General features: G+C 45.3%; 1 protein-coding gene across 1 annotated transcript in view; it reads right to left on the bottom strand.

Moving 5' to 3' along the window:
- CDC27 (cell division cycle 27) overlaps positions 1-18,191 on the bottom strand; it is a 456,933-nt gene extending 438,742 nt beyond the window's left edge. Inside the window, exon 1 of the mRNA XM_030220526.1 lies at positions 18,042-18,191. Within this exon, the coding sequence (XP_030076386.1) occupies positions 18,042-18,068 (27 nt within the window). The 5' untranslated portion in view covers positions 18,069-18,191. The remainder of the gene's footprint in view (positions 1-18,041) is intronic.
- Between the last annotated feature and the right edge of the window lie 330 nt (positions 18,192-18,521).

Raw genomic sequence — 18,521 nt, 5'->3', positions numbered from 1 at the left:
GCGTTCCGCCTTGACCATTTATGTAGGCCACTGCCGTCATATTGTCCGACAGCACTCTTGACAGCCAATCCCTCCAAGGTCGATTGAAAGGCCAGCAACGCCTGGAAAATTGCTTTTAACTGCAAGCGATTGATGGACCACTTCGAGTCTTGGAGTGTCCACAGACCCTGGGCATGCCTCTCCTGGCAATGAACTCCCCAGCCCTTCAGGCTGGGATCGGTTACCACCAGACACCAGTCGGGGAGTGCTAACGGCATTCCTCGCCGCAGCTTGCTATCTGAGAGCCACCACTTCATGCTGAATCGGGCCGCAGGGAGCCAACTGAGTCTGCACTGATAATCCTGGGATATGGGAGACCAACGTTGTAGCAGGAAACACTGCAGTGGCCTCATGTGCGCTCTCGCCCAAGGCACCACTTCTAGGGTGGCCATCATCAACCCCAAGAGCTGGACAATGTCCCAAGCTCGCGGGCGAGGCATCCTCAGGAGCAGACGGACCTGGGTCTGAAGCTTGCATCTCCTTTGCTCGGGTAAAAAAAAAACCAACCCCAAGGCCTTGTCAAACCGAACCCCCAAATACTCTAGAGACAGAGGGGGTCAGGTGACTTTTGGATATATTGACAACCCAGCCCAGAGAATGCAGTACTGAGACCACTCTGGCTGTTACATGACGACTCTCTTCTGCAGAGTCCACTCTGATGAGCCAGTCGTCGAGGTACGGGTGAACCCGGATACCCTCTCGCCTGAGAAAGGCAGCTACTACAACCATTACCTTGGAAAAGGTTCAGGGAGCTGTGGCGAGGCCCGAAACTGAAAGTGTTTTCCCAACACCACAAACCGGAGAAACCGTTGGTGCTGGGGCCAAATAGGGATGTGCAAGTAAGCTTCTTTCAGGTCCAGAGACATGAGAAACTCTCCTGGCTGAACCGCCGCAATGACAGAGCGCAGGGTTTCCCTGTTGAAATGCCGCACTTTGAGTGACTCGTTGACTTTCTTCAAGTCGAGAATGGGCCGAAAAGACCCGCCTTTTCACGGCACCATAAAATAAATGGAGTAACGACCGCAGCCGCGTTCAGAAGAAGGCACGGGGATCACCGCTCCCATGTGCAACAAGCATTGCAAGGTCTCCTCTATCGCCGCCCGTTTGTCGGCAGTGCCGCATCGGGACTCCAAACACACGTCTCTCACCGGGGCAGAAAATTCCAGTCTGTAGCCGTCTCTGATCAGATTCAAAACCCACTGATCTGAGGTAATCTTGACCCACTCGTCGAGAAAGAGGGAATCGAGGAGTGGGCCGGCGCACCATCATTGAGAGGGTCGCCCATGAACTCCAGGCCTTGAACTGGCCGCTGCAGAGCGTTTGTCCGAGCGAAAGGAGTTCCTTTGCTGAAAGCGGGCACATTGAGTAAACCCAGCAGAGCACCCCGGGCGATACCTTCTAGCTTCACGGAAGTGAGGTCTGGAGGAGGAGAGAACCACTTGACCCTTGGAAGAAGGCCGTGGCCTATCCTCAGTTAACCGCTGGGGTTTAGCATCCCCCAGGTCTTTAACAATCTTCTCCAACTCCTCTCCAAATAACAGAAGGCCCCGAAAGGGCAACTTCACCAGCCTTTGCTTAGAGGCCATGTCAGCTGCCCAATGCCTTGGCCACAGAAGGCGGAGGGCAGACACCACCACAGACATCTGTTTAGCTGAAGCTCTGACTAGATCATAGAGGGCATCAGCTAAAAATGACAAGGACGACTCCAAGCACAGTGCAACCTCAGCGAGGGACTCCGCACCATCCACGGGCTGTTCCACTGCCTGTTGTAACCAAGAGAGGCAGGCTCGAGCAGCATAAGAACTGCAAACAGACGCCCTTAAGGCTAGGCCCAAAATCTCAAAGGACCGTTTTAGCGCTAATTCCAGCCGCCGGTCCTGAATGTCCTTCAGGGCGACCCCTCCCTCTACAGGAAGGGTGGTCTTTTTTGTCATTGCCGTGACTAGGGCATCCACTTTAGGCATCCCAAAACGGGCCAAGTGCTCCTCACTCAGAGGGTAAAGATGCCCCATCGCCCTGGCCACTTTCAAGGGCCCCTTGAGGTCAGCCCATTGAGCAGAAATAAGCTCTTGGATGGAGTCATGCAAAGGAAAGGCACGAGCAGGCTTCTTAGTACTCGCCATCCTCGGATTGCCAGAGGAGGCCTCACCTTGAACAGGGTCATCAATAGAGAGGGCCTGTAAGGCATCAGAAATAAGTGCTGGCAGCTCATCACGATGGAAAATCCGAACCGCAGTGGGATCATCCAGATTCAGTGGCAAACCGGCTCCTTCCTCTGGCTCTTCAGACCACGAAGGCCTGCCAGATCCCTCAGAGTCCCCACAGCCCGGCTACCAGCGGGGGGGGGAGTGCCACTCTCCGACAGGGAATTTACCCGTCTATGCCTAGCGTGCATCCAACGCTCTGGGGCATCCACGTCTGGCATCAGCCCCGGGCCATCATCAGTCGGAGGGGAACCAGGTAGCAACGCAGTGTCAGAACTCTTTTCAGCATGAAGGCTCTATGTAAACTAAAACACAAACTCGGGGGAGAAAAAAAAAAAAAAAAACACTCACCCTGACCTCCCGTCTCCGAATTAGGAGCCACTGGGAACGGCCCGAGGCGCCCCTCTGCTCTCAGACTCCTCCGCAACTGCAGGGATTGAGCCATGCGGCGCTTCCAAGATGGCGCCCGCTGCTAGCTCCATCGAGCGGGAAGAATCATCACTCGTCATGCTCGTACTGGCTCTACTGTCTAAACAGCACGTTTTACAGAGCCCCGCTGATCTGCGCTTGCCACAACAGCGGAATAAAATTCAAAATGGTGGCTTCGCGCCAAAATCACCCCGATCAGAACACCGTTCACAGGCCCTCCCCAGAGGAGCTGAGTACCACTCTTACCTCAAAGGACTGAGTCCACGAGCTCCGGTCACGCTGCACAGTCAGGAAAAGCCTCAGAAATAGCAGCGCTGAAAAGCGTGTTTTTTTTTTTTTTTAACGCTGTGAAGAAAGTTGGAGGCAAACAGCTACAGAGGCACTCCGGAGGCAGAAGAGGGTGGGAAAGGCAGGGAAAGGGCGAACCTATATGTCTGCATCCACACAGGGGGAAGGGTAAGGCAGGGAAAGGGCGAACCTAGGTGCCTTTCAAGTGGGCTCCACTTAGCCACAACACCCCTGCTACAACTGGCAAAAGCACTGGAGCCACCCCAGGCAGAATCTTCAAGGAGCTGAACAAGCTGCGTCCAACCCTGCTGAGAGATAGAGAAATACTGAGAGGCAGATGGAGCTAGCCGTCCTAGAGGCACTATGGCTTTCAGTGTTCTCTATCTCCCCCTGCTGGTAGGTGAACACACCCATTCGTAATGGATGGGAAAATTAGGTTCTTACCATGATAATTTTCTTTCCTTTAGTCATAGCAGATGAAGCCATTACGTATGGGTTGTGTCCATCAACCAGCAGGGGGAGATAGAGAGCACTCAATTTTTCACAGTGCCTCATGGCCAGCTAGCTCCACTGCCTCTTCAGTATTTGAAGCTTCCAAAGCAGTATGGCAAACCACAATGGGAATAACATGAACTTTCCTCACAGCAAACGATGGCCCCTTAACAAGGGCATAAACTCCAAAAAAGGAGGGAATGAACTCATCCTCCACTTTGTATAAACGGAGGGAATAAACTCATCCTCCTATAACTGTAAGAATCCTGAAGACTGTTTTCTGACTCCCCAAGGAAGATAACTTCAGGAAATAAGAACAGCACCTAAAATCAGAATCACTGCAATACAGACAATCATACAGGGAGGGCTCATGGCTTCATCTGCTATGACTAAAGGAAAAAAAATTATCATGGTAAGAACCTAAATTTTCCCTTCCTTGTCATCAAGCAGATGAAGCCATTACGTATGGGATGTAACAAAGCAATCCCTAAATAGGGTGGGAACAAGCCACACCACGCGCTAGCACCTGTGCTCCAAAACGCGCATCCCTCCTGGCAGCCACATCCAGCCTGTAATATCGGGCGAAAGAGAGCTTAGAAGCCCATGTTGCAGCACTGCAAATCTCATGAAGAGATAGTGCTCCAGTTTCCGCCCAGGAAGAGGAAATCGCTCTTGTGGAATGTGCCTTAAAGGCTTCAGGCGGCCAAACAGCAGATATGCTGAACAGATAGCTTCTTTGAGCCAACGGGGAATAGTGGCTTTAGACGCTGAAGACCCTCTGCGAGGACCTGCAAACAGCACAAAAAGATGATCAGAGGTCCTGATCATGGAAGCGAGGTCTGTAAGAGGAGCGGACCGCCTGACCCTTAGAGGAAGGCTTCGGCCTATCTTCGGGCAAGCGCTGAGGTTTGGAATCCCCCAGGCCTTTAACAATGTTTTCCAGCTCCTCACCAAACAGGAGAAGGCCCTGAAAGGGCAACTTCACCAACCTTTGCTTAGAGGCCATGTCCGCCGCCCAATGTCGTAGCCAAAGAGTGCGGCGAGCCGCCACTGCTACAGCCATTTGTTTAGCCGAAGCTCTGACCATATCATAAAGGGCGTCAGCCAAAAAGGACAAGGCCGACTCCATCCGAGGAGCCACTTCAGATAAGGTCTCCGCTCCATCACCGGGCTGTTCCACTGCCTGCTGTAACCAAGCCAGGCAGGCTCTAGCAGCATAACAACTGCATGCAGACGCCCGAACAGTGAGACCTGCCAAATCAAAGGACCACTTCAGAGCTGAATCAAGCCTGCGGTCTTGAATATCCTTCAGGGCAACACCTCCTTCAACAGGGAGAGTAGTTCTCTTTGTCACAGCCGTGACCAGGGCATCCACTTTAGGCATTGCAAAGCGAGCCAAATGTTCTTCACTCAGAGGGTATAATTGCCCCATAGCCCTGGCAACCTTCAAAGGTCCCTCGGGGTCAGCTCATTGAGCTGAAATAAGCTCTTGGATGGAGTCATGCAAAGGAAACACTCGAGCAGGCTTTCTGGTACTAGCCATCCTTGGTTAACAGAGTAGGCTGTGCCACTCCCAGGATCTTCAATCGAGAGGGCTTGTAAGGCATCTGAAATAAGCGCCAGCAGCTCCTTGCGGTGGAAAATCCTCACCGCAGACGAATCATCAAGCTCCTGTGGCAATTCTGCACCCGACTCTGGCTCCTCAGCCCAAGAAGTTCTGCCAGACCCCTCAGAATCCTCACAGCCAGACCACGAGGTGGAAAAAGGGGGGTGCGCCACACTCAGAAGGGGAATTAGCCCTTCTGCGTTTATCAGGAGGATAAGAAACAGGCAAAGCCAACTCCAAAAGGCCAGGATCCACCGGGGGGGGGGGGGGGGGGGGGGGGGGTGGTGCAGGCAGAGGGTCCAAAGAACCCTGTGGAAGAGCTCTTTTAAGCATGTACGCCCTATGCAGCATTAAAACAAAATCAGGGGACAAAACCGCTCCCTGACCGCCCGGATCCTGCCCAGGGCTATCAGCTCTATTATTAGCCTCACTCAGAGGACCCCCCCCCTCGGATTCAGGGCTTTCCGTCGCAATGGAGGCCACGCCATGTGGAAAATCCAAAATGGCGTCCGCTGCCAGCTCAGAGTGCAAAAGATCGCCGCTCACCATGCTCGGGCTGGCTCTACCGTCTGTACAGCACGAATTACAGAGCCCAGCTGCTGATTTGCGCTTGCCATATTTAGAACAGCGCTTTACAGTCTCCGCAGCCATCGCCGAAAACGGCGGTAAAATTCAAAAATGGCGGTTCGCGCCACCAAAAACATCCCGATCGCGGGCCCACCCCGGAGGAGTCAAAAAACACTCTTACCTCACTAGACCGAGTATCACAGCTCCGGTCCTGCAGAAGAATCTCAAGGAAAAAAAAACACCTCTTTTCCAAGATCGCTGCGCTAAAGCGCGATGCGACTTTAATTATTTATTTATTTTTAATGCTGTGAGGAAAGCAGAGGCAAAAAGAGGTAAATAAAAACACTCCGGAGGCTCAGATAAGTGGGAAAGGCAGGGAAAGGCGAACCAATGTGCCTGCATCCACTGAGTGGGAAAGGACAGGGAAAAGCAAGCTAATATGTCCACATCCACGGGGGCATGGGTAAGGCAGGGAAAGAGCTGACCTATGTGCCTTCAAAGTGAAGCTGCTATAGCCTCTAACACCCCGGCTAACAACTGGCAAGCCAGGAGCCACCCCCAGGCAGATTTTTGATGGAGCTCGAAGAAGCTGCAGCCACCCTGCTTGGGGAGATAGAAAATACTTAAGAGGCAGTGGAGCTAGCTGGCCATGAGGCACTGTGAAAAATTGAGTGCTCTCTATCTCCGCCTGCTGGTTGATGGACACAACCCATACGTAATGGCTTCATCTGCTGCTGATGACAAGGGATGACAATATATATAAGTGAAACATCAAAGCATTTCAGTGGCAGTCTAACAGGATGGGGGTAGATAGGTGAAAGACAGGGAGATATGCATGGAGACAGGAGGGTGACAAACAAAGCAGTACATTTCTATGGTTTATAATGGGCTAGAAAACCCAGATCTTTGTTAAATCCTGTCTGGTGGGTGTCATAATATTTAATCACTCTGACTTCAAAGGTCTTACGTTCCTGTATTGTTTTAAAGTTACCTTTCAGGATTCTTACTATGAAATCACTGGTACAGTGTTCTGGTTTTGTAAAGTGCCGACCCACAGGCGTGACATCCTGGCTGGCACTGGCATTTTTCATATGATGTCTATGTAAATTAAACCTTGTCTTTAGCATCTGGCTTGTTTCTCCAATATAGCATCCTTCGTCACGTTTTTTTTTACCCTGAATGATGTATACCACATTGGAAGATGAGTATGTAAAGGATTCCTTGATGTTGAATATTTTTCCTTTGTGAATGACTGTGGGGTCCTGTGAAATGTTTTGGCATAGTTTGCAGCTGGATATATTGCAAGGATGTGTGCCATTCTCTTCTTTATAATCACCTGATACAACTATGTTCTCTGTACTTGAACCTCAACTGGCAGATGTCCTAGGCAAAACCACAAACTTAAGTCTCCCAACTGGTTATAAATTTGCATTTTACATTGATGAAACTGCTATAATTATTGGGAATATTTAGATTTATTTACTAAAGGAAAGTTATATTCTAGTGGAAATTTGAAAGTTAAATCAACTGAAAATTCTTTGATCAGACTATCATTTCTGGTCATACCTAGAGAACTTATTTTTGATACAGCACTTGGCTGACTCACTGTGAGGTAATCATCTGCACAGCAGGAGGCGGGTTGGGCTCTGAATAGGGAGACACAGACCACTTTGTTTGTAGCATTCCATGTGCTGGACCTGAACCAAAATACTGCTAAATGATTTCGGATTATTTTATTCTAAATTTCTCAACTTTTAGGCTATAGGTTTAGCTACCTGATATTCTCTTTAATTTAATGCTTATTGCTTAATTTGTCCTGTGAATCTGTACTGTGGTGCACTTCTCTGTCTTCTAACCCTGCTCCCCCTCCCAAAAAGACAAAAACAACAAAAAATAATACCCTCCTTTCTTTTCTGCCTAGCTCTGATAGAGGATGCACTTTTCTAACTGCTTCTGGTCCTGTAGCACTCTAACTTTGTGGAAAGGTTCTGCCCATCCTAGGCAAAACCACAAACTTTGTCTCCCAACTGGTTATAAATGTGCTTTTTACACTGATGAAACTGCTATAATTATTGGGAATATTTAGGTTTATTTACTGAAGGAACGTTTATATTCTAGTGGAATTTGAAAGTTAAATCAACTGAAAATTCTTTGATCAGACTATCATTTCTGGTCATACCTAGAGAACCTTTTTTGATATAGCACTTGGCTGACTCACTGGGACTTATAGTCCCATCCACCTTCCCCACATCCCACCCACCCCAGGGTTTTCCAGTCATATACAGACAAGCCAAAACTCATTAACTTTACTCCTCAGTCACACACAGGCAATCTTGCAGACTGTTAACACCATCACAGTACACCTGTTCATACCCATTTCAACCAATCAGGATGACTTTTATTCTCTGTAATAATTGTGGTGCTTTAGTTTCAAGGCCAATCATCTGGAGACTTAAGGCTTGTCCTGTCTGTCTTCAGCTTGCTAGTTTAGAACAGGAGCTCAGTAAAGCAGGAATTGGATGCCTTAAAGCAGCTTCTAGGACTGCACAGAATCATACCAACTTCTCACCACTGCCTCAAAGGATAAAACCATCTAAGAATAGATGGTTCACGGTAGGCTCAGGCAGACTACGTTATGTGGCACAGAAGCATCCGCCCTCACAAGTGTTGCCCCTACAGAATTCTTTTGCTCCATTACAGCACTGTGATATTCCTAAAAATAGAATTGAGGCGGAAGAAAAAGCAATGAAGGTGGAACAAAAAGATATGAAGGTACCCAAAGAGAAAAGACACCCCCAAATCACTAATGTTGAAACTCATACCAGGAAACTGTTGCTACTAGGGGATTCCATTATCAGAGGCATTAACTTTGAAACAGTTCAAGGGGCCATGCTACCAGGAGTACCAAGCAAATAATCTCTATAATCAGAGAAGAAACTAAGGAGTCAAACACTGTTGATGTTATCCACCTGGGAACAAACGACTTGTCCAGTAATAGCCCACTTGCCACGCAGAGAGCTTTTCAGGAGCTGGGAGAGGTGTTAAAACCTTTGATACAAACAATAGCTTTCTCTGAAGTACTACTTACCTTTGGAAAGGGAGAGAAAAGATTGCAAAGTACTGAGAATTTCAATAGCTGGCTCAAAGCCTGGTGTCACCAAGAAGGATTTAGGTACATAGGAGGATTGGGCAATACATGGAAGAACAAAAGACTATACTGTAACGATGGGCTGCATCTCACTGTGGCAGGAAAAAAATCCTTGGGGAGAAATTCAGACAATATATTTCTAGGCATTTAAACTAGAAGGCGGGGGTGGTATATGAAGGCAGTTCACTTCAAGTGGTCACCCCCAGCTAAAGCTAAAGACAAGATGCGTCAGTAGAAAAGAAAGCAATGAAAACAACAATCTTAGCAAATCACTACTTACCAACACAGCAGGAAGTGAGACTAAACAAGAAACTAAACAAAAGATAAAAATTCCACTGAAATGTAGATGGAAAGCGATGACCACAAATGCTCGCAGTCTAAGCAATAAAGTTCATGACCTTCAAGCCCTGATGTTGGAGGCAAACTTAGATGTTGTTGCAATCACGGAGACATGGCTCAATGGTTCCCATGAATGGGATGCAAACATACCAGGCTATAATCTATTTAGGATGGATAGAGATGGTTGTAAAGGTGAAGGAGTAGCACTGTATGTGAGAAATGATATCGCAGCGACTGAAATGACAGAGACCTGGGGAAAGGAACATGCGATATGGATCACCTTAAAAAGAGATGATAGAACCTCTGTCCACGTGGGTGTTGTCTACAGACCTCTGACACAATTGGAGGAACTAGAAAAAGATCTGATCACAGATATTCAAAAGTTGGGAAAGAAGAGAGAGGCGCTGTTGCTGGGAGATTTCAATCTGCCGGATGTAGATTGGAAGGTTCCATCTGCGGAATTGGAAAGAAGTAGAGAGATCATGGATGCTTTTCAAAGTGCTCTGCTCAGACAAATGGTGACGGAACCCACGAGGGAGGGAGCGATGCTGGATCTGGTGCTCACAAATGGGGATACATCTACTATGTATGTAAGGATTGATACGGTCACCTATTCTGTTCAATATCTACCTGAAGTCACTAGCAGAGCTGATTCAATCAATGGACACTCAGTTCTACATCTATGCAGATGATGTGCAGCTAACTCATACCCATTGAATCTGACTTACCTACAGCCTTGAATAAACTGATTACCTGTCTAACATCAATTCAAGATTGGGCTAACCACAACAAACTTTGCCTGAACCCAAGTAAAACTGAGCTTCTCTGGGTCCCCAACACAAGTGGATACATACCTGATATCAAAATCCCTTTTGGGAAGTATGAACTCCCCCTCAAATCACAAGTCAGGAACCTTGGAATACAGTTAGATTCAACACTTACTTTGATTCCCCAAATCCAAGCAACCTTCAACAGCTGCTTCTACTACTTGCAACAGCTATGCTGCCTCTCTCCTTACATCAAGAAGGTAAACCTTATCCCAGTTGTGCATGCCATGACAACATCAAGACTGGATTACTGCAATGCACTATACAGTGGTCCGACTACAAAGGGCCTGCACCAGCTCCAGTTGATTCAGAACGCAGCAGCAAGACTCATAGAAGGTTGCAAGCGACGTGACCACATCACACCATTTTTGCAAAAACCTTTTGGCTACCAGTGCAATACAGGGCAAAATTTAAAACTATGTCTGATATTCAAGGCCCTGAAAGGAAACGGCCCCGAGTACCTGAAAAATAGGATGATCCTCCACACACCACCAAGGACACTAAGATCCTCCCAAGGACTTTCACTAACTACACCCTCTCCAAAAGACACTACACAATGTGATAACAGCAAGCGAGCCTTCTCCAGAGTAGCCCCCACATTCTGGAATGCACTGCCTGAAAGGCTTCGTTCTTCAACCAGGCCTTTAATGGAAAAAGTAACTAACTTGCTTGTCTCACTCACACACACAAGGAGTGACTCGGACTGCATATACTGCAGCAGGACATGTTTATCTACTCCTACCCTTGCTGTGATAATATTTAACCATCTCTCCGTGCTCATGTGCAACTTCTTTAAATCAGTCACCTTACTTTCTAACTCTTCCTACTGTCTTACCTATCTATATGTTACATCTTTGCTTTACCCTTCACTATCAATTATAATGCTCTACTAATTACATATTGTGTTCACATTGTAACTAGTACTTTGTCTTATTTGAATATTTTTACTGCTGTAATTGCCTATTGCTCATGTTTGACCTATTCTTACTGCACACCACCTTGAGTGAATTCCTTCAAAAAGGCGGTAAATAAATCCAAATAAATAATTTTCAACAACTCATTTTAATAATGGTTTATGGACTTTTCCTTTAGGAGGCCATCCAAACCTTTTTTAAACCCTGCTAAGCTTTTACCACATTCTCTGGTAACGAATTCCTGAGCTTAATTACACACTGAGGGAAGAAAAATTCTCAGACTTGTTTTACAATTTACTAGTTTGTACTTTCATTCCATGTCCCCTAGTCCTAGTATTTTTGGAAAGAGTAAATAAACAATTCATGTCTACGTTCCACTCCACTCATTATTTTATAGACCTCTATATCTCCCCTCAGCCGCCTTTTTTCCAAGCTGAAGAGCCCTAGCCGCTTTAGTCTTTCCTCATAGGGAAGTCATCCCATCCCCCTTACTATTTTTGTCGACCTTCTCTGTACCTTTTCTAATTCCACTATATCTTTCTTGAGATGCGGTGACCAGAATTGAACACAATATTTGAGGTTTGGACGCACCATTGACCAATACAAAGGCATTATAACGTCCTCATTTTCATTTTCCATTCCTTTCCTAATAATACCTAACATTCTATCTGCTTTCTTAGCCACCACAACACACTGAGCAGAGGGTTTCAACGTATCATCAACAACGACATCTAGATCCCTTTCTTGGTATGTGACTGCTAACGTGGAACCTTGCATGACATAGCTATAATTCGGGTTCCACTTTTCCACATGCATCACTTTGCACTTGATCATATTAAATGTCATCTTCCATTTAGACGCCCAATCTCCCAGTCTCGTAAGGTCCTCTTGTAATTTTTCACATTTTAACTGTGTCGTCAGCAAATTTAATTACCTCACTAGTTACTCCCATCTCTAGATCAATTATAAATATGTTCAAAAGAAGCAGTCCCAGCACAGAGCCCTGGGGAACCCCACTAACTACCCTTCTCCATTGAGAATACTGACCATTTAACCCTACTCTCTGATTTCTATTTTTTAACCAGTTTTTAATCCACAATAGGACACTACCTCCTATCCCATGACTTTCCAATTTCCTCTGGAGTCTTTCATGAGGTACTTTGCCAAACACCTTTTGAAAATCCAGATACACAATATCAACCACCTCACCTTTATCCACGTTTGTTCACCCCTTCAAAGAAATGTAGCAAGATTTCCCTTCACTAAATCCATGTTGGCTTTGTCTCATTAATCCATGCTTTTGAATATGCTCTGTAATTTTGTTCTTTATAATAGTCTATCATTTTACCCAGCACTGACGTCAGGCTCACCGGTTTATAATTTCCCAGATCTCCTCTGGAACCTTTTAAATAAAAATTGGCGTTACACTGGCCACCCTTCAATCTTCCAGTAACCATGCTCGATTTTAAAGATAAATTACATATTACTAACAATAGTTCTACAAGTTCATTTTTCAATTCTATTAGTACTCTGGGATAAATACCATCTGGTCTAGGAGATTTGCAACTCTTCATTTTGTCAAATTGCCCCATTACACTCTCCAGGTTTATAGAGATTTCATTCAACTTCTCCGACTCGTCAGCTTTGAATATCATTTCTGGCACAGGCATCTCTACCAAATTTTCCTCAGTGAAGACCGAAGCAAAGAATTCATTTAATCTCTCCGCTATGGCTTTGTCTTCCCTGATTGCCCCTTTCACCCCTTGGTCATCTAGCGGTCCAACCGATTCTTTTGCCGGCTTCTTACTTTTAACATACCAAAAAAAATTTTACTATATGTTTTTGCCTCCAGCGCAATTTTTTTTCAAAGTCCCTCTTTGCCTTCCTTATCAGCACTTTGCATTTGACTTGACATTCCTTATGCTGTTGCTTATTATTTTCAGTCGTTTCAGTCTTCCATTTTCTTTTAGCTCTAATAGCTTCCTTCACCTCACTTTTTAACCATGCCGGCTGTCGTCTGGTCTTCCTCCCTTCTTTTTTAATAAACGGAATATATTTGCTCCTGTAAGTTTTTTTTTTTCACGGTTCTTCTCATTTTTTCATAGTTTCCTTTTTGAAAGTTAAAATGCTAACATATTAGATTTCCTGTGTATACTCTCTCCAAAGCTAATATTAAATCTGATAATATTATGATCACTGTTATCAAGCAGCCCCATCACCATTACCTCCCGCACCAGATCATGCGCTCCACTAAGGACTAGGTCTAGATTTTTCCTCTTGTTGGCTCCTGTACCAGCTGCTCTATAAAGCAGTCCTTGATTTTGTCAAGGAATTTTACCTCCCTAGCATGTCCTGATGTTACATTTACCCAGTCAATATCGGGGTAATTGAAATCACCCATTATTATTGTGTTACCCAGTTTGTTAGCCTCCCTAATTTCTGATAACATTTCTACATTCATCTGTTCATCCTGGCCAGGCAGACAGTAGTACACTGCTATCACTATCACTATCTCTGGCCATCTTCAAATCTAAGCTAAATCTTCGATGCTGCTTTTAACTCCTAAACCTTCAACTGTCCCCTATCCTTGATATGTCCTGTCTGTCCTAACCCTTATCCCTTACTTGTCTGTCCGTCATAATTAGATTGTAAGCTCTATCGAGCAGGGACTGTCTCTCCATGTTCAAGTGTGAAGCGCTGCGTACGTCTGGTAGTGCTATAGAAATGATAAGTAGTAGTACTACTTTTCCCCTTTACACGCGTAATTTCAATGTGTTTCGTTTCCTGCAGAGTTTTCAATCTTTGATTCAATGCCCTCCTTAGCATACAATGACACCCTTCCAGCAATTCGATCTACCCTATCACTACGATATAATTTGTACCCCTGCATGACAGTGTCCCACTGGTTATCCTCTTGCCACTAGGTCTCAGAGATGCCTATTATATCTAATTTTTCATTTAATGCAATATATTCTAACTCTCCCCTCTTATTTCTTAGGCTTCTGGCATTTGCATATAGACATTTCTTTTTTCTTTATGTTTATTAATTTTACATTTATATCAACAAACATAAATGTTTGAAAATATCAGCAATCATAAAACAAAAGGCAATATATACTTATATCAAATAATAATATAGCATAGAAATCTTCATCTTAACTTTGTCCATAATAATTTTAAATGAAGAAACTAGGAAATAATTAAAACATATATGGCAAATTAATTTTTTTTTTTTTGTTACATTTGTACCCCACGCTTTCCCACTCGTGGCAGGTTCAATGTGGCAGGCAATGGAGGGTTAAGTAACTTGCCCAGAATCACAAGGAGCTGCCTGTGCCGGGAATCGAACTCAGTTCCGCAGTTCCCCAGGACCAAAGTCCACCACCCTAACCACTAGGCCACTCCTCCACTCCAAAAGATTGCAAATTAATATTAAAATTAATATTAAAATTAAAATTTAATAATTAAATTACAAAACGGTAGAGAAAGATCAGATGTCTGCACCCAATGTAACAGCATTTCTAAATAGAAAGGCAAATCTATTTATTTATTTATTGCATTTGTATCCCACATTTTCCCACCTTTTTGCGGGCTAAGTGTGGCTTACAATATATTGTGAATGGTGGAAGTACAATTTGTTGCATTACGATTATAGGTTACATAGTGAAGAGTTATGGGAAGACAAAGTCGACGTCGAAATACAGTATGGGGAGTAGAACAATGTAATGTAACAATGGAGAATTGATAGGGCGATAAAACAATAACAAGAGGGTAGAGATTTAGGTGTGGTGAGAATACGGGGGAAGAGAACTCAGAAGAGAGTGTACTGATACATTTCTCTTAGTGTGTGTGGACTTCATGTTTTTTGATCCTTGCAGTAAGTTCTCTCAAAGAGATGAGTCTTCAATAGTTTACGGAAGTGGTACAACCCTTTCTCTTGATTCAATAAATTCTAACAGTTTCTTGGGGGTAAAGAAAATATAATTTGCCAATTCAAAAGAGACATGACATTTACAAGGAAATTTTAGCAAAAAAGTACCTCCTAATTTAAGAATTCTTGATTTATACATCAAGAATTCTTTTCTCCTCTTTTGTGTACATCTTGCTAGGTCAGGAAATACCTGAATCTTTGCATATAGACATTTCAAACCATATTTGTTGATCCTATTTACATCATGCCCAGTACTTGACAGTATTAATTTGCAATCTTTTGTCCAATTTTTATTTTGGTCTACTATGGTCTCTTTTGCAACCTCACTATCGGGATACCCTATCTTCTTGTTTTGGCGATATCTTTGAAAGATACCTTATTCCAAATCATGCGCTTTTGAGCAGCTGTCGGCCTTCCCCCAGAGGTAAACAGAGAAGGCTTATCAAAATTGTGGAGAAAATGCATCACCCACCCTATGAGGTGAGACAAGTACCTAAAAATGCATCATATGGACAAGAGAAAGGAAATACACACCTCAAAGGTACAAAACAATGCACAATTAGAAATGTTTTTCATTAAAAAAAGTTCTAAGTGACAATGTAGTTGAGAAAGGATGGCCTTTCTTCAGAGAGCATGGCATCTATGTTCAATAAATCAAGAACAAGCACAAAGGCTTAATGGCAGAAAAAGAAGAGTACAATCAAAGATCATGTAGGATCTGGAAATCACGTGGGACAAAGAAAACAAATGACAGGATATAAAAGTGGCTCATATAATCAGTCCAGAATACTGCTATTCTTATCTACTCATGTGCCTTTGTAAACCGCCTTGTGCATCCCCTCTTTAGGTGGTATATTAAGAATTTAATAAACTATAAGAATTTTAAAAAATAATAAAACCATAAACTGTTCTGTATTGTTATGGAATAAACACACAGCAACAGCCATCAACTGGCAGCCATGTCATCAAGTCGGTGTCTTCCAGGTTGGCTTTTCTTCACCAAACACAAAAAGGTTTGCCATTAAACTCGCATGAAGGATGACAACTCAGTGGCCAGGTGTGTAGTACATACTTACTGCCCAGGGCTTGATTTACTAAGGCTCCCCCGCCACCCCAATCTTGTCTATTGGAAAAGTATGGTGAATCTGCATCTACTGAGAACAGAGATTAGTAGTATATAGGAGCGGCATGATGTCCTACATGATGATAAACTCACACAGAACTGAGAAAGGAACCCACTAGTTATTCGCTAAGGCTTTAATGAGGAAACATAAGAAATGGTCCTTAAACTGATTTCAAGTGTCATAAGTACATAAGTAGTGCCATACTGGGAAAGACCAAAGGTCCATCTAGCCCAGCATCCTGTCACCGACAGTGGCCAATCCAGGTCAAGGGCACCTGGCACGCTCCCCAAACGTAAAAACATTCCAGACAAGTTACACCTAAAAATGCGGAATTTTTCCAAGTCCATTTAATAGCGGTCTATGGACTTGTCCTTTAGGAATCTATCTAACCCCTTTTTAAACTCCGTCAAGCTAACCGCCCGTACCACGTTCTCCGGCAGCGAATTACAGAGTCTAATTACACGTTGGGTGAAGAAAAATTTTCTCCGATTCGTTTTAAATTTACCACACTGTAGCTTCAACTCATGCCCTCTAGTCCTAGTATTTTTGGATAGCGTGAACAGTCGCTTCACATCCACCCAATCCATTCCACTCATTATTTTATACACTTCTATCATATCTCCCCTCAGCCGTCTCTTCTCCAAGCTGAAAAGCCCTAGCCTTCTCAGCCTCTCTTCATAGGAAAGTCGTCCCATCCCCACTATCATTTTCGTCGCCCTTCGCTGTACCTTTTCCAATTCTACTATATCTTTTTTGAGATACGGAGACCAGTACTGAACACAATACTCCAGGTGCGGTCGCACCATGGAGCGATACAACGGCATTATAACATCCGCACACCTGGACTCCATACCCTTCCTAATAACACCCAACAAGTGTCACTTATTTAATCCTGAAAGAGATCATTAGATTACAATAGCCAACCCTCACCCCTGACACTATCACTGCTCTCCTATGACAAAATGTACCCTCATCACTCTCATTGCTAACCCCACATTCCTACTTACACCTATAATGAATGACCCAGTATCACCCAACCCAGCAGTAACCACACATGTTTTCCATAGCACTATTAGACATACACAGCACTGTATAGTATTAAGTATTCAGGTACAAACTTGTCTGTGCCCCAAGATTATCCAAGCAGGTACCTAAGGCAGTGAGATAGCGGCTTGCCCAAGGCCACAAGGAGTGTCAATCGCATGACGATTTGAACCCTGGCTTCTCTGGTTCTCAGCCACTAGGGTAGGCTCCCCTCCACCACCCCCTCAAATCCTGGCTTCTCTCTATTCTCCATACACCATGACAGTCATTACCTTTGCCATCACCCTATCTCTTAATGATTTGCCCTAGCACCCCCCCCCCCCCCCCCCATTAACCTCCTCGATGACTGACACAACTCTACACCCCCATCTTGATTATTAACCCTTCCCTGTAACTAACCTTATCTCCTCATCTTTATTTATTAATTGGAATTTATTAACCACCTTTATGAAGAGATTCACCCAAGGTAGTGTACAGCTGGAACAGTTTAACATAAAACTTACAATTTTAAGAGTATAACAACAGTAAAATAATTGAAACCTAATAACCGAACTACCGTGAAACAGTATCAAAACTATACCGACTCTACCCTTTCCATCACCACTGCCAGATCGACCCACTCCCCTCACTACCGATCGAGCCTAACCTGTTCCAGCTATGCTGGGCCCTAGACTTGACCCCACAACTCACACTAACCTGCTCCACCCCAATGGCTGACCGTGCACCCCTAGTATTTACAAATTACAACACCTTGCCTAGTTCAGTCTTGGTTACCTTAGCTCTTCCCCATCTTCATCCCCTCTCCATAACTCTTATCTCCCCACACAGCTTGTTGTCGGACCCCAATCTCCCCCGCCCCTCATCTCTGCTCCTACCCAGCAACTACTCCTGTGACTGACAGCAGCAGGTATCAGAGCGACTGGAAACTACCGGTCGTAACCGTGGGTTGTCTCGAGGGACCGGAAGCCGCGTGCAGAGACGGCGTAAAGGCCGGCGGCAACAGCAGCAGCTCCCGCACCGGCTAGCGCAGGCCAGGACTGCGCTGTCAGCCAAGCCAGGGCCCAGCGCCAGCCGCCGCTACCTCCTCACCTGGACGGGTTCCTGGAGTACCGTCATCCTGCGGCCACGCTGCCTCACAAGCGCTCCCGGACCCCACAGCACCTCAGGCCCAGCCGGCCGCAGCTCATTTAAACTCACAGCGACCGTTACCGGGGAGGCCGGGCCGGAAACAGCCGAACGCTGCCGGAAAGGGTCGGAGCCTCCGGAACAGCTGCCGGAAAATGCCGAGCGACAGCCGGCCAAGCTTTGACGAAGGAAGGGATCCGGGCGCTGCCGAGAGGAGCCGAAGGGGCGCTCAAGCGATGTTGCCTGATGGAGAACGCCCCCTGCCGGGAACTAGGGAATTGCAGTAGATTTTGCGCCCCCCAGTGGGTGGTTCTGCAATGTCTCAGTCTCTCCTTCATACAGTCTGCATCGGATTTCTTACATAGATGCAGGTTATCAAGTTCCATGAGAGAGAGACATTTTGTGGCCAGTCCTAATGTTGAGCTTGCTTACACCCAAAACCAG

This window comes from Microcaecilia unicolor, chromosome 12 (genome assembly GCF_901765095.1).
Source record: "Microcaecilia unicolor chromosome 12, aMicUni1.1, whole genome shotgun sequence".
Lineage (NCBI taxonomy): Eukaryota > Metazoa > Chordata > Amphibia > Gymnophiona > Siphonopidae > Microcaecilia > Microcaecilia unicolor.
Note: the sequence above shows the minus strand (reverse complement) of the source record. Positions and strands in the feature narration are given on the sequence as shown.